The following is a 26404-nucleotide window of genomic DNA, read 5'->3' on the forward strand; positions in this document are numbered from 1 at the left end:
GAGCGTTGCTCGTGGCATGCACCATCTGTTTCTCGGTCCTGACTTTGCTTCGAACAGCATCCGTTGCCTGACAAAGCRCGTTGCATCCTCCCTGCTCCAGAAGGAGCGCCCTGCCTGAGGCCCAGCACAACTTGTGGCATATTCCATAACTTGATTTGGCTACAAAGTGTTGCGCGGTTGATAAAGATCTGTGCATGCGTCAGGGCAAGCCCAGGCTCCGCAGCGCCCAGTAATTTCTGCTGAGCACTGGCACGGGTCATCGTGCACTCCAGTGCGGCTGGGGGGAGTCTGAGCCTCGGGCGAGCGTGCGGGGCCTTGGGCGCTGGGCCGGGGGAACGTGGACGCACCGAGAGCTGGGCATCCTGGTGCAGGGCAGTGGTTTGACTGCGCCGCCAGGAGAAACGCGCGTGGTGAGYGAGGAGGCGTCCCAGTGGGGCACGACTCCAGGCTGTCCCGCTGCGGGGGCAYCTGCTGCCTTCTTTTGTGGATGCGGTTTTCTAAACGGCTCCGTAGGTTTCGTTCCCCACTGCGCARGAGCAGGTTGGAAATCACGGTGATGAGCGATTGCCCGGAGCTGTGCCAGTGCCAGCTCTTGCAGAGCAGCTTCAGGGAGCGGTGAGCACCGGGAGAGCCTGTGTCCCGGCAAGGCTCCCTGGCACCTCTCCCTCGCGGCCAGCCGAGGCCTTGCGCCTGAGTTTGTGTCTGAGGGGGGAGAGGCAGGCTCCGGTAACGTGGGCTCCCCAACCGTCGAGAGCTCCTGGCCGTGCATCCGAGAGCAGCACTGTTCCCTCCTGGGAAAACCTTCCCCTGGCTGCAGATCGCTGCCCGTCCATGCGGGACCTGCTCCTTGCGGGCCGTCCCCGTGCCGTGCTGGAAGGGCCGGGGATCTTCCCCAGCAGCACTGCCTGAAACTGCYGCCTTGGGCTAGCAAGGAAATGCTGAGGTCCCGAAAAGAGATTCCTTGGCTTCTGCGTGGAAGGTTGGAAAACAGGATGGCAACGTAAAGGAGCAGAGTGTGAAGGGGACGAGGCTTTTTGAGGGGTGAGAATGTGCTTTTGACCCTCGGGAAAATGCCAACATGGTTTTGCATAGGGGGGAAATCTGGACGGTGTTTAACTCTCCACTTATCACATCTACTTGTGCTCGACTCCTCCAGGCTGCTTGTACAGCAAGGGCATTTCTGTGTTTCCCAATATCTGGATACCACCAGTGGAGCCCCTTTTAATTAGTTTATTCTCCCAGTGCTGGGCTTGTTTTTCTTGGTCGCCTTTTGTAGACCCAGGTGCTGGTGGGCTGCGGGTGTAAAAGCTGCTGCTCGAGGGAATTGAGCTGTTCCCAAGCGGCCCTGTGGGGTGGAATGAAGTTAAGCTCCAGTGGCTGTGTGCGTTATAGCCAGGTTATTTATTCAGTTGTGCTCTCTAGGAACCTGTCCCCCTGCTCCTGGCACAGATCCCAGTGGAAGAGGCTTGGGGGAGGTTTGGGAAAGCCGCGAGCACGCCGGAGCTGCAGCAAGAGAATAACGCTTTGCACTTTCTGCTTTCCCATGAGCAACCTTTGGCCATGGTGGGACAGAAAAAGCCAGGACACAAATAGCGTTTAACCCTGCAGAAATCAAATCTGATTAACATTTCAGCATGCAGGCATGCTGTTTGCTGGGAGTTTCTTTTTTGTGTGTGGCTGGGAGGTGTTTTCAAGTGTGCTAAGAAGATCAAAAAATTCCTAGATTGCTTCTTAGAAGTGTCTCTTTCCAGACAAGGTCACGCTGCTCAGCTCAGGCTGTCTGARCTCACTTTGCTGCCGCTTTCAAGGCATTTTGGAGATGGGTAGCTGTCTCTCTCCTGGTAGCTGAATGCCTCTTGGAAATCCACTGGCAAATCTTTTCCGAGGCTCTTGGCTCTCAGTGGCAGCAACTTCCRTACTGCTTTAGATGCTTCTGCTTAGTGTTAGGTTACTGTACACTTTACAAATGGGTTGTTTTATGGCAGTTGATGCTGTGGTGGAAAGCCCATTTTGAGTAATTTTGCTAGACAAGCTAGTGATTGTTTCACTAAAGCAACAAGAACGCAGTACCCTCATTTTTCCCGTCATTTTTCCCATCAGTAGGTGAAATAACCTTTCCTGGAGTGCTGTTTCTCCAAAATTTGCCTGTTTCTCAGCACTCCCAGCAATCAGTAAGCACCTTGTTTTTCCTGAACACAATATTAATAATGCTTGTGGTCAGCTCACACTAATTACCTTATCCTCCAGTGCCTTTTTGTACTTATCTTCTGTGTGTATATCAGTCTGAATTTTAAGAGGAGTTGTTTGTCATTGGGATTTTGTTGTGTTTTTATTTGTTGATCAGGCTGCCTTTATACCCTTATTTTAATAGTCTTTTTTCCTGCTGATTGAAGCAGTTGGTGCTTGGCTGGGACGAGAGCAGTTGTATGCTCTGCAGCCTGACGAACAAGTGACTTATTAGCTTTCTAAGACAAAGACATGGAAAATCACGGTCTCTTTATTTGTAGGTGAAAGTTGTTGCCCTGTATTTTGCACCTGAAATTGAATTGTGTCCACAGGCTCCATAGAAATGGGCACGCTTATGGAAACTGGCACCTGTGACTTATTTCTGTGGATGCAAAGGGGACTTTGGAAACTTTCCCAAATCCCTTTTGTTTCTGACGATATGGCATTGGTCATTGCTTAATCTTTTGTTTCATAGAGACGGTGCTTTGGAGAGAAAAGTATCATTCCTGGAATTAGTTTTCTCCTCTCTGGAATAMACCCCAGACTTCTTGTAGGTCCTGGTCCTGTAAGGTGCCTCACACGATTGAGGCTTGGTAGGGTTGTGTCCATCACAGAGCGGAAGTAATGCAACAGCTAAACACAATTTACATTTCTGCAGCAGTTTTCCATGGCTGCAGGTCCCATGGAAAGGAGCTGTAGCRCTCTGAACGTGGGTGAGGCGCTGGGGCAGATCCTTCTCATGCCCTCTGTGTAGCAGCAGATAAGCCCTGGACTTGCTTATCTTCTCAAGGATATTTTGCATTCACTTCTCTTTTTTCTCCTAGCTCTCTTTCCTTGGGCTGTTTCTTTCTCAGCATGTCTTTTCCTGTAACTTGTGTTCCCATCCCTGACACTACTCTKCTTTCTTTCGTTACTCACTGAGCCTCCTCTCCGCTTTCCCTCCTTGCCTTCCCTCCCTTGCCCTCTGCTCACTGGGCTGTCTCTGCATTTTTTTCCTCTCCCCAGCTCATCTGGCCAGCTCCAGGCTCCTGCTTCTCCCCCTGTTGATGGGCACCTCCTTAACGTCAGGCAGGCGACTTGCAATTTTCTGAGTTGCTGATTAGCTCTTTACRAGGGCAGAGCTGGCTTGGGCGTTCAGTTAAGGCTCTGTGCAAATACAGTTGTACCCTTCCCAGGACGGCTTGTTCCAGGAGCTGTTTAGCTACTTCCCTGCTAATTCTGCTGTGGACCCTGTGTGCAGACCCAGCTCGGATGCCCGAACACAGCGTTCCCACGATTGTAGCTCCAGAGGGGCTAATGCTGAACCAGAACTAGTAAGTCCACCTGGATCAATGCTGGTTATTCCCACCTATGTCTGTAAGAGAGCAAAGCTGGAGGACAGGATTATTACAGCCACTACTCAGTTGCTTTTGGGATTTTTTGCATCCATGGCATGGGAAAGGAGGAAGAGGCAGTGGCAGCCCTGAGGTGCAAAGCAGTGTTGAGCAGGGCTGAGGGAGTACTGGTAGTTTTCTTGCATGGAGGTCAGCCACAGGGAAAAAAAAATGGGGACTGCTTGCCGTAGGGCAGGAACAGTGCTTTCCTTTAGGTCTGGAAAACATCCAGCACATTGTATATGCTACTAGGGGTAAAAAAAAAAGAATAGAGGCAAAAGAACACGGAGAAAATTCACAGTTGCCTGTGTGAACTTAGTATGTGAATGGTGCAAGCAGGTGTATTTGGTGTTAGCTGATTTTCTGGGGATCTGAAAGGTTTGCTGAGACAAAGTCATGGTGGAGTGTTTAATATAGAGGCTATACAACTCATTCCAGCTCTTCTCATCTGGCAGTATGGGGGTCTATACATCTCCTGACATGCAAATAGCGAAGATTGGAGGTTGCTGTGTGCTGCTGTGATATCCACTACAAGAAATAGGTGGTATGTCCAATACCTGTTTGTATCTAAGAAGGTGAAGATGCTTCAACTGAGCATCTTCAGATTGACGTAGCTCTTAGTAGAAATGTTGCTGTATTGTGACACTGAGTAAGTTTCGAATCTGTGCTGTTCCCCTTTACCTGTCTTGTTTACGCCGTGGTCTGGCTTGCTTTGTTAACAGGGTCTCTGGACCACAGCAATGAGGAAGCCTCGGAGGAGGTCGCGGCAGAACTTTGAGGGGAGGCGCTCGCCCTCGCCCTACAGCCTCAAGTGCTCCCCAACCCGTGAGACACTCACATACGCTCAGGCCCAGCGAATAGTGGAAGTAGATATTGATGGGCGGCTTCATCGCATCAGCATCTACGATCCCTTAAAAATTATCACTGAGGATGAGTTGACTGCCCAGGACATCACAGAGTGCAACAGCAACAAGGAAAACAGTGAGCAGCCCCTTTTCCCTTCCAAATCCAAGAAAACACCTTCCAAAGGCAAGAAGAAGGAGTCATGCTCCAAACATGCACCCGGAACATCTTTACACTTACCACAGCCCAACTTCCGTGTAGTGGACTCCTTTAGCCAGCCAGATGCTCCTCCTCTCCCTGCTGCCTACTACCGATAYATTGAAAAACCTCCTGAGGACCTTGATGTAGAGGTAGAGTATGACATGGATGAGGAGGATCTGGCTTGGCTAGAAATAGTCAATGAGAAGAGAAGGGACGATGGCTATGGGACAGTTTCTGCTGACACTTTTGAGCTGTTAGTTGACCGGCTGGAAAAGGAGTCATATCTYGAGAGCCGGAACAACGGATCTCAGCAGTCCCTGATCGATGAAGATGCCTTTTGCTGCGTCTGCATGGATGATGAGTGTCACAACAGCAATGTCATCCTGTTCTGTGATATCTGTAATTTGGCTGTGCACCAGGAGTGTTACGGAGTACCCTATATCCCTGAAGGACAGTGGCTTTGCCGCTGCTGCTTACAGTCCCCTTCTCGCCCTGTGGATTGTGTCCTTTGTCCGAACAAAGGTGGGGCCTTCAAGCAGACCAGTGATGGTCGCTGGGCTCATGTGGTTTGTGCCATCTGGATCCCAGAGGTCTGCTTTGCAAACACTGTGTTTCTGGAGCCTATTGAAGGCATAAATAACATCCCCTCTGCTCGCTGGAAACTCACATGCTACATCTGCAAGCAGAAGGGCATGGGAGCTGCTATCCAGTGCCACAAGGTGAACTGTTACACTGCCTTCCACGTCACCTGTGCCCAGCGGGCTGGTCTCTTCATGAAGATTGAACCCATGAGAGAGACCAGCATCAATGGCACAACGTTCACGGTGCGCAAAACTGCCTATTGTGAGAGTCATTCCCCACCTGGGACAGTGAAAAAAGGGTCTCCAGCTGCTGTCAGTGAGGGGGAGGAGGACATTGTGAAGGAGGACAGAGAGGAGGAAGCCAATTCTGGCCTTCCCAAAGGGACCCTGAAAAAGAATAAAGTGAAATTGAAGCAGAAGATCAGAAAGGAGCYCGGTGATGTGACTGATGGGCGTTTATCCACACCCATGGTGACAGTTGCACAGATCCCTTCTTACAGGTGAGTGTTGTAGGTGCAGTGTGGCAGGAGCTGGGCAGCTGCACCAGGCAGGTTCTGTTTCGAGGCCTCAGTCCCTCTCAGTGTTGAACTAGGCACCTGGAAACACTGTCTTCACTCAAGACCTAGCAATAATCATGTTCAAAACATACTCTGCAGATTCATTCCTGACCAGCTTTCTTTCCCATTAGTGTCAGTGGCACACTGTGGTTTCCCTGCTTGGCTTAGGAGTATTCTCATGCTGCATTGTAATGCAGAGTCCAGTCCTTGGTGGTCCCTAACAGGTAAACACCCATCTATCATCTGAATTTACACAGATGACTGTGAATGTGTTTTTAKAATACTTCAGGCATTACAAGTTGGCAGGTGAATAGGACTCATCCTGCTATTAAAATTGTTTTTAATCTTCTCATTTCAGAGTTTTTAAACTCTTCCTCTTATTACAGAGCATGTCAAACTCATCAGTGTTGCAAGCAGCTTTGAATTTGGCTATGTACTTTTTCTCCCAGCTCTCTCTCATGCAGAAGTAGGTTGCACTGAATTTTCTTCTGATACCTTAGGAGGTGTGGTGATGTGTCACCAGTGCTTTAATGGCTGAGCCTTGGCAAACTACTGATAAGCACCATACGTAATCTAATGAATCCTTTGAAAGGGTTAAATAGATGCTRTATTATTCTTGGTCTCCTGTCAAGTTGGTTTGCCAGACTGTAGCTTAATAAGGTCAGTCTTAAATCATCCCCAATAAAATTCTTGGCGATGAAATTAACGCTTGCGAATTAACTCTTGGAGCTGAATGGGATACTTTGACCATGCTGTGGCTGGTGTTTGGGAAGATCCCCCACCCAGCTGCTACTGGAATAGCAGCATATTGTGCAAAGTAGGCACATATGAAGAGGCTCCTAGTTTGCTCCAGGCTGATGCTGGTTGCACACGTAGGTCAGCGTGTGCATCGCCACAGCACTGCAGAACTGACGGAGCTTCCGCAGGAAACCTGGCTGTAACACCAGGGTTCTCAGAAGACCAGTCRCCTTGCACTGTGTTCCATGGTACCTCCTTGTTTCCTTTAGGCTGAACAAAATCTGCAGCAGCCTCTCTTTCCAGAGGAAGAACCAGTTCATGCAGAGGCTCCACAACTACTGGCTGCTGAAGCGCCAGGCAAGGAATGGGGTGCCCCTGATCCGGCGCCTGCACTCACACCTCCAGTCGCAGAGGAACGCAGAGCAGGTAGCGCGGTGGGCTGGTCCCAGCCAGACCCACGTGGGAGGACGGAGGTGTGCATGCAGCCCTCAGGGGGATGCATTTGATGTGTACTGGGAAAGGGAGTTAGGGTGAAGTAGTSAGGGGGTGACCTGATTGGTGCACTTGCGGGAGGGAACCAGCTAATGAGCCTGGAGTTTTAATTAGGAATTGGGATTGGGTAAATTCCTTAAAATAAGAGCCTTAACAGTGGAGAGAAATAGCTCTTTTTGAATCTCTTTGAGCCTCCTCTCAGTACGTGTATTCCCTGAGAGCCTGTTTCGTGTATCAGTGCAATGTCCATCAAACCACCAGCTTGATGGTCTGATCTAGCAGGTAGGAGTTTTCCCTCTGAGTCAGGACACCTAGGATTTTACAAGGGTATGATGAGCTGTTGGTGGACCAATCTCTCAGATGAATCATAAAAACACGTTCCTCAGCAGTGATTAAAGATCCCCTCCTCAAGAAAATGGGTGTTAGCTGCACAGTCCTGGCAAAATTCCATTTTGGATCATTCTTCCTGCAGCTTGGATTTCTGACCCTCCTATGCACTAAACTTCTGCTTCCTCTTCTGAGCTGGCATACAGAATCCCTCAGTGGTGTTGAACATCACTGCAGTTGGCAGTAGCATTCTCTACCCTGTAAATTAGCCTTTTAGTAAATATTGTGCATGTTGTTCATATGTATTTTTGTTGTTGTTGGAGGAATTTGTGGGCTTTGGGGTTTGCATGAAAACTCCTCTGGATGATTAATAAAAAAAATATTATCCGCTCCTCAGTCTGGAGCTTGGGGAAATGCAGAATTTCCTTGGTATGTTAAGTTGGAAATTTATCATAAATAAGTTCATAAAAACAAACATATAAACCATCAAGAATTTGTGTAGCATCTGTCCTCTATTGGCAATCATGAGAAAGGATATATACTTCAAGTAAAACCTCAAAACCATTTGAAAAGCTACAAATTTAGGAGAGGAAGGATGCTCATGTTGTGAAGCCACTGAACTGTGGCTTGGAAGGTGTGGGTTGAACTCCCAGCATTGGCTGTTCCTTTGTGTTATGGCGAATCTATTTCTGTGGCTCAATTTCCTATTTGTTACAGAGAAGATAACAGCTCTTTTCTCCCATTAACTAGCAAAAAGAATTTCCAGCCTCTRTAATGAAAGTTGATATAAAAGCAGTGAGAATGTAAGTGAGCAACACCAAAGCATGTTCCTGGAGCATAGCTGTAGTCTGGTTTAGGCCTAACATCACAGATAACAAAATCCAAAAAGATAATAATGTTATTCTACAGCTTAAGTTTAACCAGTTTTGTAGGAGGGAGAGGACATAGTCTAAACAGAAGTAGAGAAGAGGAAGACTATGAGAGCAATGCATGGGGGATACCTAGAAAGAGGAGAAGACTCAGGGAACCAATTGCGTTTTTCATCTCACCCCACTGTTACATGTTACAGAAAGAGCAAGATGAGAAGACCAGTGCAGTGAAGGAAGAACTGAAGTACTGGCAAAAACTGCGGCATGACTTGGAGCGGGCACGATTGCTCATCGAGCTGATCCGTAAGAGGGAAAAACTCAAACGGGAACAGGTGGGTAGGTTTGGTTACCAAGCTGCTACACTTGGGTTCAGCTCCCTACGAGCACCCTGTGTGAGTACCCTATGTTGCTGCAGGCAGAGGAGGAACACAACGATTTTTCTTAAGCCCTCTCCTCTTGACCTAGATTTTTCCTAGACTTCTGGCTGTGCAGAGCAGCCGTATCTTCCTTAGTAGCTTGGTCGGTGCAACCTGCTGTGGCTTGCTCAGCTTCTGCCCTCGGAACCAGCACTGGGCTGCAAAGTGCTGTGAAAATGTAATTGAATAACTAACTGAATTTTAATCCTGACCTACAATACTCCTTCTGTTTTTGTCCTGGGCCTGGACCAGGTGTTTTGCAGAGTAGAAACTGGATCTCCTTTTAGGGTTTGTTTCAGGAGTTTTGTAACCACCACACCAGAGAGWGTTTTACATCCTAGTTCTACTCTTCATTTCTAAAGTTAAAAATTCCTGTGTTTTGCCCTCTAAGTACTTTTTTGAGAAGCAGCAGCTATAAGAGAGATAATTTACTAGATTTTCCAATTTCTTCTTTGATCTGTATGCTGTTCTTCAACGTTGCACCAGTTAAAGTTGTTTCCTATGCTTACCAGCCTTGTCCGCTGAGGGTCCTCCCTAGTCATACCTGGCTGGACAGCGCAGCCACGTCTGTGCCATCTGACATACACATCTTCAAGGCCAGTTTCATGAAAGCCTCATTTACCCCATGCACAGCAAGCCTGCACGCGTGGCCTCAGGCACTGCCTGAGCGCTCGCTCTGCCTCTGGGCATGTGGGCTGTTTGCAAGGAACCTGTAGAGGGAAAGCAGAATCCTTCATCATCCCAGCCTCTCTGGATGCTGCTCTTTGTTGGCTAGAGAGGGCCCACAGCTATTTCTGTRGTTCTTTTTATACCAGTACTGATTGACAACTAAAATCAGCTGGCCCTGATTTTACAGCAGTATCTCAGTCCTGCTTGCTGTACAGAAGACATATTTTAGGTAGCAGGATCAAAAAAAAATCGTTCTTTGGCTTTGTTTCTCTCTGCTTTTGATATCTTGGTATATCCATGTCACAGTTGGCTAAATCCATAAAAGCTTGTTGAAACTCCAGTGTGCTTTAGAAAAGGATGAGGTATCACAGAAATAGGTATCTAGAAGGAACTGTATGCCAGTCCAGCTGTTAGGTGAGTACAAGAGGATGCTTGGGAGCCCTAGTTGTTGGTCTTTGTTGAGACTCTTTTGTATTTTAGGGCAATAGTGTGGTCATGCTGATGATTTAAGGACTTTCTGCATCAGTTTTCTGGCTCTTACTGATGCGGTCTTGTTGCTGAGCACACCACAGATAATTTGCTTTTGTGTAAATAGACTTGCTTTTCTTTGCTACGGAAGTGGTTGATATACTGACATAGTGAGGGATTATAAGATCAAAGAAATTAAGATGTCAAAGGAGAAATAAATATCTCTATGCTATTCCATTCTCCATGGAGTAAGAGTTTCAGTGCAGTAGATCACACCAATGCTATATCTTGTTTGCTTGAAATTAGACAGTAGTAGGTACTTTTACCTACTATTGTTACATTGTTATGTGGCTTGTACCTTGAAGTATGAGAGCTTATATCTTAGAATTTGTCTATACTATCTAGTGTAATTATGTATGTGGTTGTTCATATGAATGCCTACTTATCTTTAACTTTTTTTATACCATTGCTAATTCGCATAGTAATATCTTGAGGCAGATAATTTGTCAGGCATGAAAAACTCACTGTTTTCATTTTTAGTTGTTTTATTTTAATTTTGTGGCTTTTTGTCTTGTTTTGGCTCTATGAGACTGAGAAATAAGAGTTTCTCCTACAGAAGATTTAAACTCTGCAATTAGACTGCTATCTGCTGATGTACATCCTGTACAGGCAGAGGACAAGCTCCTAACCAGAAATTCTTCAGCAGTGACTTTACCAGAGCAGTGATACGATGACCTAAGTTTTCCACCACTGAATAGAGCGGGTCTGGTGATTCAGGAGAAACTGGGTTGAGACATCACTCGCATATGTTATTCTTGATAACTGTGCTCATTGCTGTTTCCCTGTTCCCAGGTCAAGGTTCAGCAGGCTGCTATGGAGTTACAGCTGACCCCTTTCAATGTACTTCTGCGCACAACACTGGACCTGCTGCAGGAGAAGGATGCTGCCCAGATCTTTGCCGAGCCCGTTAACCTGAACGAGGCAAGTCTCTTTCCTAGAGCTGTCTAATGGGCTGAGGTATGGCTGGGCGGAAGCTCATATACTGTCATACCCGTGGAAGCACAAACCACCTTATCCCAAGCTGCTGGTGGACTAAAGAGTATCTCAAAGAGGACTCACAATGTGCGTATCCTTCCAGGCCAAAACAGGGTATTGCTTTCTGAAAGCTTCAGCACGTCTCAGACAAGTAATATTTTGCCGAGGCAGGATGTGTCTGGCTTGACTGGGTGACACAGAAAACAGCTGCTGGCACTGCCCCTTGCAGGTGGACAGGGCGTTAAGAGTGCTTATGATGGATGCGCTCTAGTTGGCTAGTAAATGGTTTTTGTAATTGTACAGGTTTTATATGTTTAGGTTCCAGATTACCTGGAATTCATTTCCAACCCAATGGATTTTTCCACCATGAGGCGGAAGCTGGAGTCCCACCTGTACCGAACATTGGATGAGTTTGAGGAAGACTTTAACCTTATAGTTACCAACTGCATGAGGTATAATGCTAAAGACACGATTTTCCACCGAGCAGCTGTCCGGCTCAGAGACCTCGGAGGAGCGATATTGCGTCATGCACGGCGGCAGGCTGAAAACATCGGCTTTGACACTGATGTGGGGATTCACCTGCCCGAGTCACCCAAAACTGAGGACTTTTACCGCTTTTCTTGGGAGGATGGTGAGTGTTTATTAACCTTTATTTTCAGGATAGGAAATGACAGATCATAACAGTATTCTTTGTTTTGACCATGTTACTCAGCCTGCCTGAAAAACATAGCCGTCACTCAGCATATAAGGATTTCTACTTATCAAAATGTATATATAACTCCTTTACAGCCTCAAAGCGTAGGATTTCAGGTGAGCCCTATGCTCAGAGCTAGATGTAGCTTTCAGAAGATCCCAGCTCTCCTTGTATGTACGCTTCTCAGAAGAGCCTTGTGACTGCTGTGCCTATCGCACTGGGAGGAGTTGGTTGCTGTGCTCTCATGGAGAATCCAGCCTTCAGTTAGGTGTCTAAATGCAAGTGAAAGCTGCTAAAAAGCTGCTCCAGTTTGTGGGTGTTGACGTGTGAAAAGATGACCAGAGATTCCTCCTAAATTGTATATTCTCACCATTGGCATCAAAGAAGTATTTTAATCCCTGCTGTATGGTGAGAAGTGGAGGCAAGGAAAGATTAAGCCCAGATTAGAGGGAATTATTGGTAGAACTGGATATTAAATCCTGTTCTCCTATGTCCCTATTCCAGTGCTTTTATCACAAGATCAAGCACTTGCTGTTTGCTTTGTGCCATAGCTGTAATATAAACTTTGTATTTTAAAGAACAATGCATAAGTGAATTGATGTTGCTTATCTTGTACATGGATAATTGACCTGCAATGGTTTCCTTGTCTGCCTGATTTAGGAGGGTGGATCTAGGATTTTTTGCTCTGAGGAAAGATCATACTTTTCATTGTAAATCAAAGTGATAATTAGCATGTACTTGTGGTGGTTTGTTATAGAGCCAACTCTGTATTGTTCAGGGGCTGGGATAAGACTGTGTTTTCATTCTCAATTTTTGGATTTCCCTTGGTTACAACTGTGGCAAACAACCAAAGATAACTAAATGGGAAAACTAACTTGATTTCACCCCCCCCCTCCCGCTTCTAGGACTGCACAAGAAATACAAAACCTTTCAGGGTAGGCAACAAATGGGCGAAGTACAAAGGAACTGAGTTAGATGGAGAACTGGAGCTGGGAGGGATTTGCAGAGTTGAGGGACTGGGACCCAAATAGTCCATCTAGGTGAGGCCTTCCATTCACATCAAGACTACTTTGGTTCCACGGCCACCTTGAGATGCAGCTCCAAAGTGTTTGCTGGCAATGGTGTTGAATAACTTTGCTTAACTTAATGCAGAAAGCCGCTGCCATCCAGCAAGTAGAGCTCACAGTCTGTGGTCCGTTGCAGCCCTCTTGGACACAGATGGACAGTCTCTCAGGAAATTTATGATGGTGTACGATAGCACAGCCCTCAGCTGTCTGCTCTGCTCCAGTGGCTGCTGATCCTTCAGCAGAGCCGGCAGAATGGCATGTGTGTTACTTTTTGGCCACTCCAGTTCACAATCTGACTTAGTAGCTTCAAGTGGCAAAGAAACAGGTTTCTACTGCGGGGTGTATGTTAAATCACAACTGCCCTCTGCCCAGCACAGAGATGTCCAAGCTCTATGGTTAACAACTCCTTAATCCCCTAACTAAAGCAGTTGGTTCACAAATAGCTTTGCTGGGAATGGGCACGGCTGTGGTCACAGATGATGAGAGTGGAATTACCTCCTCCGAGAAKCCTTGCTCCTTCCCGTCAGCCCTGCCTGGAAGGCGTCAGCAGTCACTGTCACAATCTCTTTTGATGCAGTGGATAACATTCTCCTGCCTGAGAATCGGGCTCACCTCTCCTTGGAGGCACAGCTGAAGGAGCTGCTAGAGAAGCTAGACATGGTGAGCACCATGCGGTCCAGCGGTGCCCGGACACGACGCATCCGCCTCCTGAGACGGGAGATCAACTCCCTTCGTCAAAAGTTGGCCCAGCAGCAGAACAAGACCATGCCCAATGGCGAGCCTGTGCTGCAGGAAGAGGGGCTGGATAAAACATCAAGGGAAGGGGACGAGGAAGGGGAGAAAGGTGAGAGGTTGCGGGAAGATTTTAGGGGGAGACTGTGTGTCCTGCTGCGGCCTGAGCAGGCAAGGGTGGCCAGGCCTGCTTGGTGGCTGTGTCTCTCCTTTGCTCTCATATGTGCTGAGGGGATGCTTAGGCTGAAAGCTTAAATCTTGTTTCGAACTATGTCAGATAACTTAATGCATGATGCTGTCTCTCCCTGCAAACTGCCTTCCCCCAAGGAAGAGTGGGGTGTTAGTGCCTGTTTTCAGGGATGGTGGCTCTTTTCCAGGTGGGATCAAGTGGGCTTATATGCCACTGTCACCTCTAATCCCAGTTCAAGCATGTCTCAGGCTAGAGGGTACTGGGGATGATGGCTGTCTCTTGTCCAAAGGAAATTAAACCTGCAGTCYTGATTCTCACCACTTTTCCAAGAGGTATGGGCTGGAAAGGGTGGCAGAGGGGTGTTGAGCATAGAGCCTGCATCCTCTTGCGCTTACAGGKTTTTCTCCAAAGGGCTGGAGAGGACAGGTTATATGAACAGATGAGCCTTTCCRTGAGTTACTCTTCCCTGTGCTGTTATGAAGTGTACAGAGAGCAACTGCAGATTTTGGTGATAGAAGCCAGCTATAGTGTAAGGAAAAAGGGTTATTCTCAGCAGCTGACCTTTTTTTGACAGTTAATACCAGCTGTTTCCCATGCCTGTGGCCCTACTGAAGAGCTGCAGTTGCTGTCAGGAAGAGTTTTGGAAATCACTTTTCCTAAAATGTTTAATCAGATTCTCTCTTCCTTCAGCAGATGACACCAAGCCCCGGCACCCTCCCACCCTTGAACCCACGGGACCAGCGCCCTCGCTCTCGGAACTGGACTCCATGCAGGACCCTCCAACTCTCAAGCCCATTAATGAAAGCAAGTCCTTGATCCCGCTGCCGAAGCGAGTGATGGCTGACAGGGAGCTCTTTGACAAGAAGGTGCTGCAGCGGGAGAGCCACGCTTTCCAGCGCTTGCTCAGTGACAATGGCCTGAACGGACTGGCCTTGCAGGCCCCGGACACCCCTGCCAGCCCCCCCTTCAGCGGTGTGGGCCGCCGGACATCCGTCCTTTTCAAAAAAGCCAAGAATGGGGTGAAGCTGCAAAGAAGCCTGGAATGCTCCCTGGAGAACGGGGAGGAGCACGGTCAGAGYGAGCAGCTTTCTCCTTCCCGCACAGAGGCTGAGCGACACAGCCGGAAACGGCCACAGAGCAGGAGCTGCAGTGAGAGCGACGGCGAGAAGTCACCCAGGCGGGCAGGCCAAAGAGGTGGGATTTCTTGGTCTTTTTCTTTCTGTACCTTGAGAAACTGTGGGGTAGGGCTGCAGGGGTGGAAGTCACTAGGCCAGGTAAAGACATCTGCTTCTGAACTACTCACCTGGAACTCTTCTTGTGCTTGGAGGAGACCTAGCTGCTATAGCTGGAGGGATTTAAGGAGAACTTCATCTCCTCCACAGGTTTCTACAATAGGGCAGACAAAACACATCCATAATTAATTGATGATTGACTGAAATAGAAATGAATTGAAATGATTTTCTCCACTGACTATAACTGGAGTTTGTGATGACGAGTTCAGCCCTAGACACCTATGTTTTAGACTTTTAAAGGCGACAAGATGAAACCCGGGCTGGGTTGCAAGTAACTCTTCTCTTTGCTAGCCAGCAGGGCTGTTTSTGTAAGAGATAATTTGCAGTTTTTTGCAGGGCAAGCCTTTGTGTTCATCTGCTGGCAAAGGTGTTGATGGTGAGGTTGGAGATGAATGATGCTGTGCTCAGCCTCTGAAGGAGGCTGTGGGTACATCAGGGTGCACTGGCAAGGTGACTGTTGCACTCCTGCAGTGTGCCAGGGTGCCACTGATTTGCGAGGGAGTGAACTTTCTCTTGAGCCTACAATGGCTGCSGTGTGCCAGTAACACGAAACCTGTGTAAGATGAGCTGCACCTGGTTAAATATTCCTATTAAGTCCATCCATAGCCTCTGTTCTGGAGTTCAGATAAAATTAGTGGGAGTACTGAGCAGATTCCTWTTCAGATTTGAATTACAAGCAAGACTAAGCAGCTGAGATCAAATTTAGAAAGACAAAAGGTGGGAAGGAACATYTGAGTGACAGTAGTGTGATTGCTTTTTAATTGTGTGTTAACAAGCATGGAACAAGTTCCCGTGTGTAAGGCTTGACTTAGTCAATACCTCAAATAATATTTTAAAATTATTTGGCTGTCAGATCATCGTTAACAAACTGGAGAGTGGGAGGAAGGCATTTTAATGCTGGGATTGACTTACCAAGAGAGGTTAAAGGAAACACAAATAGCTTCTCCAGACGCTGCTAGTTGAAGGACTCACAGTCATCATCTGCCAGTAATTGAAGGAGGGACAAGTTGCCCATAATGGGTAAAGCTAAGAATGAAATGTTGAAATTAAGAAAGGAAAAATAAAGGCAGAGTGCTGGAAAATCCCTGGCAGCTAGGCAGGGATACTTTGTCCTCTGCTGAAGAGGCACTGATGTTTTTTCCTGTGAGCTGTAGCACTGCTTTTGTGATTCAYCTCCTTCCACAATTCCCAGCACAGTTGATTTCTCCTAATTGAAGGGAGKGTCTGGTATGCTGAATTTGTGTTATCGCTGCAGCAGGTTAGTGTGATTGGGGTTGTTAAAAGGTGTTTCCCAAAATGTGCTGCTTCTGGCAGTTCCTTATTTACGGCTGGAGAAATAATTGTGACTGTGGCATGAATTCACCCATCTCAGTTGACTGGCTTTTACGACTGCCAGAAATTGGCAAACCCAGGAACCTGCTCTGGTCCTCTATGTGCAGCGTGGGGTTGGCCCTCAGTCTCAGGAATGCACTGGGCCTGGGAATGGCCTTGGGGATCATTCCTTGTGCATCCTGTCMTGTCCTGCAGCGGGTTAGTTTTGGGAWCTTGTCTGAGCTCTGAGATGATCCTCTGCCTCCATGTAGGTGTCCCTCCACGTGGACTGCGCTTTGCCCAGGYAGAGCAGCACATCCAGGGTGCTCAYGTGTGTCCTGCAGCCTTTGCGGAAGGGGATGAGTAAAGGATTCTGTTTTTCTCCATTGCAGGAGTGACCAACGGCTTTGGGAAGCACATGGAAAGTGGCTCAGACTCTGAGTGCAGCTCTGGCCTGGGCACCGGGCTCATGTTTGAAGCCTGCAGGTAAGCTCCCTGTGCCAAACCATTCCCCAGCATGCATACCTTTCTCTCTGAATTAATCTCTCTGTCTCTGTAATTCAACCTGGTTGCTTAAAACCCAGCTCAGACCGTTACTCATTTTGTGTGTTGACTCCAAAAATAAAAAGCTTCTCRGATTCCATCCTTTCCTCTTATGCTGTAGGTCCTGAAGCAGTGCTTGATTTTTCAAACAAATGGGTATATATTACCCACTGTCTCTCAACAAACGTGTGCATTTGGTGCTGATGTGTACCTTGTTACARGTCCTGAGAGCCAAAGCTAGAAGCATATAGTGTCTCAAATGTCCAGCCTGGCACCACAGGCAAAGCTGAACTTCTACCACCTACTCAGTTGCTGCTTTCTTCCTTTCAGAGGCTTAAAGGCAGAACTGACTACTTCGGACAGGACTGCATAGACTTAAACATCTGCCTTCCTTTTGGTCAGATACAGTAGGATGCTTGGAAACCGTATCCATTTTCTGGTTATATCTAGCTATCCAGCATTTTTTACATGAAAACTTCACAGAGTGATCCTAAATATTAGCTGTCAAAAGATGTGTATAATTTTGCAGTTGTAGCTAAGATTTTATTAGTGTTTCAGTAGGGGTGTGCTGTCGACAGCTGTGTTGTGTCCATCCTTACCTGCCTGTGCAAAGGGCCAAGGTTGCCTCAGTTTATCTGTATATAAGAGAAGGAGACAAATCTGAACTCATAGCAGAGTGTGGTGATTTGTTAGTTGATGTTTGCAGATGAAAGATGTAGATTTTGAAGATGAAAAGTGGCATGCAAGTGCTTATTATAATAATTGCAAGCAATTGACATAGCAAAAATTATATTGGAGCTATGTGACACCCACAAAACAAGGAAGTAAAAACAAGCTGATGTCTCATGGATAACCTGTGCAGTTACTCTATTTAGAAACAGATCTATTTACAACTTTTTCTTACTCTTTCTTTCTCAGYACTAAATTCCCTCTGAATGGGCTGGTTATTAGAAAAGTATTAYGCTGTAAAAACAAGATACTGCTAGGTATTATTTTTCACCTGAATATGAGGAAAAACTTCTTTACTGTGAGAGTGACAGAACGCTGGAACAGTTCCCCTCTATGGGCATCCATAGAGACTGTGGAGTCTCCTTTCCTGGAGATATTCAAAACCTGCCTGAATGCRATCCTGTCCAACATGCTSTAGGTGACCCTGCTTGAGCAGGAGGGTTGGACTAGATGATCTCCAGAGGTCCCTTCCAACCTCAACCATTCAGTGATTCTGTGTGATTAGCAAGTCAAAAATATCATTGCTTGAGATGGAGATGGTCTATTTTCCAAAGTGCTTGTAGTAGTGAAATAAAAGGATGTTCAGGACTTAGGCTGATAGAGCCTCATTAGTGATAAATTAGGATCATATTAGAGGGCTATTCTATTGACTTCTGAAATCTATACACAGCTGGATGCGTTCATGCTAGCTGCAAACATTGCAGCATCAGCTCTTCAGCATGAATTCTTTGATGTTTTTTCCCCTCATGTTTCTGCCGAGGTTTTTCTTAGGCCCACTTCATTGCTTCTGGAAAAAGCAGGAAGATGTCCAGTGTACTTACACCAGAACAGACATGATAACTTTCTGCTCATGTATTCGGTGCTTTTTTTCTTGTCAAGGATGCATCAGTCCAGTAATTTCCTGGTGTTTGAAATGGAGCTGGGAATCCATTTACTTGGCTGTGTTTTCCAGGGTAGCCTGTTTTTATCTAATGCCCTCCTTTTCTATTTCTTTTTGACAGTGGTTTGATGCCCCCCAAGCGAAGTCGAGGGAAGCCAGCTCTTTCTCGAGTGCCCTTCTTGGAAGGCGTGAATGGCGACTCTGATTACAGCGGCTCAGGTGAGGAAGGCTGGGTAGCAGCCCCTTTGGGGAGCACCCCACTTTGGTCCCGTGCTGCCGCAGGGCTGGCATCCCGTCTGAACCGGGCAAAGCAGATCCCAGTGCTCCTGTCTTGCATGAGCTCCTGTGATTGCAAGATCAGTCTGCTGAACTGCCTGTGCTCTATCACCAGCTTCATTACAAAGTTAAAAGGTTTTTCYTCTTTTCACTTTTGCTGGTTGCCTGTGCCCTAAAGGTGCCTGTTTTCTTCTCAGATGGGTTTGAAACTGGTTCTTTTTAATGACACTGCAATACAGAAAGTAAATTATAATTAAGAGGGGTCTCTCTGGAGATGACTTCGTAGCTGTTCCCTCTCTTACTACTATGGTTGCTTTCAAGGTCTTTGTAACAAAGTCATCCTTGTGAGACTGTGTTACTTCAGTATAATTAAGTCACACTCTCCTATACTACCCAGGACAATACAGCAGCTGCACTCATGTGACCAGATTCTTGCCTTGGTTACAGTGTGTTGATAAAAGTTACTGCAGGTTTGCACTGGTGTTGCTGAAATCCGAATTCAGCTTTGACCCTGTGGTACCCTTGTGCCCTTCCATACAGCTCCAGTACTCTGGCTTCTGTCACCCTGGGAATCATGGTTATCTGCAACCCTGCGAGCTCAGCAATCTGCCCTGGAGATACTGAGAGAGAACACTTCCAGGGGGAATTAGAAGCAGGGGCAGAGTTCTGTGTGCTTTAACATCATTTCATTAATGGCAAAAGAAATTTGGAATGCCATAGCGAAAAGACGCATCCGATATTTCTTGGCAGCGCTCTTGTTTGGGCTGTACTCTGCATTTCCTAGATTCAGTCTGACTTTCGGTAAAGACAGTGTGCTGACTGTTCCCTGCAAGCAGAGGTTCTCTTGCACTGCTGCTGTAAAATTCATGTTAATGAGGATTCTGCCTTTTCCAGGGCCAGGAGCTAGCAGACATGAATAATTACGCATGTCTTGAATGGACCTTCTGCAACACTGTCACTTAGGTTTGAAAAAATCGATAGCTAATAGATTTCTGTCAATGAGAATCAGCCATTTCCTGCAGGGATCAAATGGCCCCAAAGTATGTGACATCAGACTAGTCTGGATATTTGTATTAGGAGGAATGAAAGGAACTCAGTGAACAATGGTCCAAATTGGTCTCAGCTACAGCTTCATCAGTTCCATTGAGGATGGATTTGGCTTGGTGGAGCCTAATGGACCAAATGCATCACTTACATAATATAGCTGATTTCAGTGATGCAGCAGCCATTCACCCCAGAACTGATTTTGATGAATATTTCCATGTGAAAGAATTCATCTTAATGCTACATGTGTGCATTGGCTTAGATGCTGGACCTATGAATTAGGAGACTGTGACTTTATCTTAATATAGAACATGACTGTACTGGCAAAGTATAAAAAGTCTAGAATTTCTCCATGGCCAGGATAGATCCCATTACACGCTAAATTTTAGAATAAATTTGCTGCGTATGTGATGCTTATCTTGGCATGTGTGGGTGTGGATATCAAATATAATGAATATAGCTACAAACAATAAGTGACTTTTCGTTTTTAGTCTAGATCTTAATTAGGAGGAGTGATCTGGAATTAAATATATGTGCACGCGTTAGTGATTAAATATATGTTTTTATGGGACAAAAAGCTGGGCGAATGCAGGTTTTTTCTGAACAAAGTGAAATTCCAGCTTTATACTTGCTGCAGAAGCAAAGAGATTAAAAGATAAAAACGTAAATATTGTCGGTATAATTTAGCTACAGCAGTAGTTGATCTGACTTAACTGATTGCTACTGAGACTGTACAGGCTGTCATGTCTGGGTTATTACAACCCCCTTGCTGGTGCTCTGACCCTCCTAAGCTGTGTCTCCTTGTGACCCCTTAGGCAGGACTTTTCTGATGTCSTTTGAGAGTCAGGCTGAACTGGAGCCCTTGGAGCTTGTGTGGGCCAAGTCYCGTGGCTATCCCTCCTATCCTGCCTTGGTAAGTACTCGGGACTCTCTCACAGTCGGTAGCAGCAACACGGGTAGCCCTGAACAGGGTGCTAGTGTGCAGTATAGCCAGAGGCAGAAAGGAGAACTTCCCCAAGCATGCAGTACATATTTTTTCCTTTGCACAGGTAATTTTGCCTGTGTTCGTTGTTTCAGAGCATTGGAGAGGATTCATAAAACATTGATCCCCTGGTGCCAGGGATGGGAGATATTTCCTCTCCTCTCCTGTTCACTCTGCAGGTATGGAGAAAGTTATTGAAAGTTACTGTTGATGTGAGAAGACCTAAGTTTTGTAAAGGCAGGAACCAGATGCCACTGATGTCTGACTGCTTATCTGTATTCCTGTATAGTGACTGCAATTGCATATGTAGATGCCCAGCTGGCCTTGTGATATATATACCCCATGGCAACAATCATATGTTTGAGTAGCATATGAGAATATATGCATGCTTTTTGCACCTAGTCCTTTGAACAATATTTCCATAATACTTTTCCCTCTTYGGATATTTGACTATTGCTATGAAATCCATAAATTTGGCTTCAAAGAGCAACATGCTCAGTTCCCAAGTAAGACGTTGCACGCAGTTATTGCGTGGAAGTGCCATTAACACTGCAGATTTTTAAGTGCTTGTTAAGTTATCAACAGAGAGAGATTGCTGAAATATGTATATAAGTAATAATACGAGGCAATCTGACTCAAGCGATGAGATTTCTCAAGCAGTGAAATTGCTATAAAYGATGCCTTATTTCTGGACTATCTGTTGTGGTGGTGAAGCATCCTAATAAGTTCCTACAGCCAGCCAGTATCAAAGCCAAGCTGCTGCTTCAAGCTAGTAGGAGCTGAGGTCAGGAGGCAGAGAAGACTAGGTTTAGTATTGTATCTGCTTTTTGCTGTTTCATTCTCCTCCCGTGATCTAATAGCACAAATGTTGGACACTGACATTTCTGCTTCATATGAGGAGAATTGATGCCTCTGTCACTACATGTGCCCAAAAATGACTGTGGTCTGCATTTCCCTAGTCTCATAAAGTTGGTGGTGCTTGTCAGTGCTCTCAAAATACTGGGCCTGATTCTGTTCTAATAACAGTGTAAATCTGAGTAATGCCACTGAAGTCAATCAAATCACCCCAGAATGAAGCTGTTGTGAAATCGCATTATACCTGCTGAGTACAGCAGTGGTGTYCTATGATATGAGTTTGAACTGAGGRAGGGAAATCCTCTTCTGAACAAGAAATACTGGGTTGTACACCATTACCAATTAACCKAAATGTATCTCCATTCATGCAGAACCATGTGTTTATGTCCTTTCCCTTTCAAGATCAGGTACCTGGCTATTTGACTTACTGGCTTCCTCTCCACATTGCCAGTGCCTTCAAGGCAGGAAAATTCTTTAAAAAGAGCCTCTGAGATGGAGCAGACAATTTTACTGATCCAYCTTGAGTGCTCTTAATTGTCTAGCTTATGGACGCTGCAATAAGAGAAAAGCTTTGTGTTCTCTGCTGTTCTTGAAGGGTTTTGTGTTTAAATATCCTTTCCTTGTGTCATTAGATAATYGATCCCAAGATGCCACGTGAGGGCCTGCTCCACAACGGAGTGCCCATCCCTGTCCCACCCATGGACGTGTTGAAGTTGGGAGAGCAGAGGCAGACAGAGGCAGGCGAGAAGCTCTTCCTTGTCCTCTTCTTTGACAACAAGAGAACCTGGTGAGTGTGTGTGTGTGGACAGTCTGGGGCCTGTGGTGAGTGCCGTGGCACAGAAGGAAGTTTTAACAAAATCTTTGGTATACAGGAGTGTGCAGGGATGATTATTGTGTTGCATGTAAATTGGGGGATTTAAATACGCAGCAGTCTAAGAAAGTCTAAATGAGGAAGCCAGCTTGCTTTACCCTGGTGCGAGGGCATGACATCTGAATGCCCCACTTACATGACAGCCAGCACAACACCCTTCACACAGGGTCTTATCACCACAAAAATACTGAGGCAAGTAAAGAACCAATTTAACAGTTGAAATCGGCAGCAGATTAGAGAGAGCGTTTGACTTTAAAACACAAGCCAGTTCTACTACTGCAGAAGAGATTCACCAAAAATCTCCAGGGTAACGTTTTCAAAATGTTAGGTTTATTCCATATTTAGACCTAAACTAGCAGCCTAATTTTTCAGAGATGCTGAGTACCTGCATTTTTTAAATCAAGCCATTTGTTTTAAGATGGAAAGACATAGGTGTAAGCATCTGGCTCAGGGCAAGTGAAATATCTCAGTGATTGTTATCACTCTGTCTCGGACAGACTAAATCTGCTGATTTTAGTGTCAGTGGCTGACAGATTCATGCGGTAACAAAAATCCAGCCAGATATAACAAGCCACAAACAGGCAAAGTGCCTTAAAAACRAGCAATAATGGTTTGAGATCAATATGTGAACCCACGGGAAGCTTGTAAAATTGGAGCACTGTGCTAGAAGAGATGAGTCYCTCAAAATGAGACAGGCAGCCACGKGGGGACAGGAACGGAGCATATAAATTGTCACCCRGGAGGTGAYATCTGTGTGCAGCTGTCTTCTGTTGCTGCCTCTATAGAGTAAGATACCAAGAGTTTGGAAGGAGTCTCCTGGCCCTTTGTGAGCCCTTCTCCTCCTTAGTCTCCTGCAGAAGGCTGTTGCCTGCCTCCTTGGAAGGGGTTCAAATGAAGTTTAGGCCAGGCAACCCTGACAGAGCCTTTACCAAGAGGGCTGAGGCAGGGCGAGGGCTGGAGGAAGGATGCGAATGTTGCCCAGAGGCTGGGTTGCTGCCGGATGGAASGTGCATCACGGGGAGAAAGCAGAGCCAAGAAACAAGTGGCAAAAAAAAGCAGCAAAGTGGAGCACAGGTTCCTGCACTTCTGTGCTGCTGCAGCATTTTATACTGTTAAGCAGATGAAGGCAAGGATGCAACACAGGCAGAAGAAAAGCGCGTGTTGTCTTCTCGGAAAGCTGAGAAGTTTGCTGCACTTGAGTATTTTTGCATCCTCTGGGAAAAAGAGATGCTGAGGGACACGCTCCTGTAGCTTTTCATTAGTAGGCTGCATTGTTTCAGTTTCCCTGATTACCAGAAGCACTTGGTACAGTGCACGTTCTTCAAAGTAGTCCTAATGGTTTCTAGCTGMAAATCGATGGCAGCGCCACACTTCTGTTGCTTTAGTCATCAGTTTTGAAAAATCTCAATGCAGGCTTGTAGTTGAAACTACCTTCCCAATAAATGTCAGTGTTTCCTCCGCTTTGCCTGACACGTGTTGAAGCCAGGGCTTTGGTAGATGTTTGCACTTTTAAGTGGCCACTTAGATCATTCGTTGCTGTTTGTAGGAAGCCAGATCTTTGCAGGAAAGTTGTAAAACCCTTCGTGGTGCCAATCCAAATTCTGSTGACTTCAGTGAAGCTGCAGAAATGTCACAAGAACAGAACTTGGCCGCTGATCTTTGTGACGGAGATGAGTTGAGCTGCCCCGGACTATCGGCATGGGCCAGCTGGGGAATGCACTGAACTGAGCCAGCAGTGCCTGAGATTTAACGTCCAGGGGCTGGACTTTGCTAGGAAAGATGGCACATTTCCAAATGTGCTAGCTAACCTGTGCTAGGGCCTACACAATAAAAGCTTGGTATGGACAAGGCACTTGCATTTTAAGTCATCAGTCAGTTGGAGTCAACTTGGGCTTGGGACTTGTCTCCTGGAAGCTGCCTGTTTCTGGAGGAGAGTCAGGTAGTTGTGCTCATCCAAATCCTGATGCTTGCAGCCTGCTGGAACAAGGCAGAGCTTTCTTGGTGTGGAATACTTCCTTTCCACTGTGGAAGTGCCTGTTTTTGCTGCTCAGTGGAATGCAGGAGTTTCCAAGTTTCCCCTGGAGCTCCAAGGAGAACTGAAAGGTTTGAATGAAGATGGGAGAAATCTGTGCTCATGTAGGAAGGCATTTTGGCTGCATATGTTAACTTCCATGTATTCTGGTCAAATGCCGACATTTAAGCATTTGTAGCATCATTGTGGGGAGTTAATTATAAACAAACAAGTAAGTCACACAAATGTAGCAGCTCCCTTGGATCTGCCAACCAGATGCTAATGGGGAAAGGTGGAGGAGTCAGAGAAGTTGGCCTCATCTTGGGAGCTCTTGGGACAAGCTCCTTTCCCTCTTGCAGCTGTGCAAGTCATTAGAGCCAGGAAGATCCAAGCAGCCGCCTTCTGCAACAAGCCCTGGGTTTTGTGCAAAGGGGCAAGAGGCCTCTAGGTGCTTGCTCTGCTCTCCAGGTGCCTCTCATGAGTCTCTCTGATGGGTTTCCATGCTCTCCTTTGCCTTGCAGGCAGTGGCTTCCGCGTGACAAGGTCTACCCCCTCGGCGTGGACGACACGGTGGACAAGCTAAAGATGATGGAAGGCCGCAAAACCAGCATCCGCAAGTCTGTCCAGGTGGCCTACGACCGAGCCATGATTCACCTGAGCCGCGTGCGGGGAGATCATCCCTTCGTTACATCCAATTATCTGTAGGGGAAGGGGCAGAACTGCTCACCTTCCCTTTCCCCTCYGAGCCGTTGCCAGCAGCCGTCAGCGCTCCTCGAAACACCCGCTATGTGCCAAAAAAAAAACCTGTCCAGCTTCTTTCTGAATGTGTGTCGCCGAAGAGCTGGCAGCAGCCTGAAACGTCCAGTCCCTCGGGGCTGGCAGCGAGACGGTAGGAAAAGCCACCGGGGGACGGCAGCGCTCCGGCGCACAGACCTCGTGYGCCCCGCTGGCCTCTGCCTTCCCCRGGTTCAGGGGATTTGGGCCATTTCCAGGAGATCGGTATCACCGTAAATGAACCAGGATCCTTTAATGAATCTCCACCTGGACTTTCTCGTGCCAAATTTACCCTGACCGTCATGGGCCTTTTGATTTTATTTTTTATACATGACGTTGATTGTCCCACCACCTTTCAAGACCCGTAGCCAGGCGTGCACGTTAYCACTTCCCTGCCTACCTACGTGGTATTTTCGTGTCAGCTTTCTCATGCTGCGTTTAGAGCAGATTTGAGATATTTTGGTAACCTTCCCCTCCGCTGCACACACCTACTTACTTACATGCACAGATGCACAGAGCTTTAAATATAAAAGACGAATTACCTGGTTTTTTTTTCGTGTGTGTGTGTATGTGTGTGTGTGTGCACGTGTGTGTGTGCGTGTGTGTGCGTGCGTGCACACGTATGTCTTAGAAATTTATTTTCTAGTTTGGCATTTAAATCCTGATTCCTATGACTATGCTTGTTCCAGTAACATTTCATACCACGGTTCAGTGCAGTATTGAGTACAAGCAAAGATAACTTTATTTTTAAGAAACAAAACTCACTTTGAAGCTGTCTGAGAAGCTGGTGCAGCTTTGCAGACACTGAGGTTGATCAGGGTTGGAGGGAGATGCATCTTTTGTGTCGTTCTATGCACATTTGGTGTAATACTCCTCTTCCTTTCTTCCCTTCTCTTTTTTTTTTCTGTCTCTTTTAATGTTCTCCTCCAGCTYGATTTGAGTTGAAACCAAGCGCTAACTAGAGCACACGACCATTTTGCCTTTTCGCCTTCTCTCACACACGCATATCCCTTCCTTGGTGTGTGGGTCTCCAGCTTTGTCATCCATTAAAAAGCGAACAAATCCAGCTCTGCAGATAATCCCTGGGGTTTTGGGGGTTTGCATTGCAAAAACATGGGGGAACTAATGTTGGGAAACTGATGACAAAAGCTTTTCTATTAGCCAAGGACGGACTTACAATTTCTTGGATCTCTTGTGTTGTGTCTCCCCTTTTGCTTTTCCATTTTAAGAACCAAAGGTGCAGAGCAAGATTGTAGATTGAATATCATCGTTTCGCTTTTTAACTCAGTATTTTTTTATTATTTTAACTTTTTCATACTAAAGAGAATGTGGGGTCAAAATAATAATAATAATAATAA

General features: G+C 46.4%; 1 protein-coding gene across 3 annotated transcripts; it reads left to right on the forward strand.

Moving 5' to 3' along the window:
* The first annotated feature begins 3375 nt into the window (after nt 1–3375).
* Nucleotides 3376–25587, forward strand: BRPF3 (bromodomain and PHD finger containing 3). 3 transcript variants are annotated; one of them, XM_085302281.1, is made up of 13 exons: nt 3376–3539; nt 4322–5724; nt 6789–6945; nt 8408–8539; nt 10613–10741; nt 11114–11426; nt 13134–13400; nt 14169–14672; nt 16474–16567; nt 18355–18452; nt 20369–20466; nt 22023–22177; nt 24794–25587. In XM_085302281.1, the coding sequence occupies exons 2-13, from the start codon at nt 4340–4342 to the stop codon at nt 24975–24977; spliced, it is 3516 nt and encodes a 1171-aa protein (XP_085158407.1). In that variant the 5' UTR covers nt 3376–3539; nt 4322–4339; the 3' UTR covers nt 24978–25587. The 3 variants fall into 3 exon arrangements, with proteins under 3 accessions (XP_085158407.1, XP_085158408.1, XP_085158406.1); XM_085302282.1 differs by having other exon boundaries at nt 14172–14672; XM_085302280.1 differs by having other exon boundaries at nt 3514–4143; nt 14172–14672.
* The last annotated feature ends 817 nt before the right edge of the window (nt 25588–26404 follow it).

Source organism: Rhea americana, unplaced genomic scaffold, assembly GCF_003343005.1.
Source record: "Rhea americana isolate MKP2758 unplaced genomic scaffold, rheAme1 scaffold_189, whole genome shotgun sequence".
NCBI lineage: Eukaryota > Metazoa > Chordata > Aves > Rheiformes > Rheidae > Rhea > Rhea americana.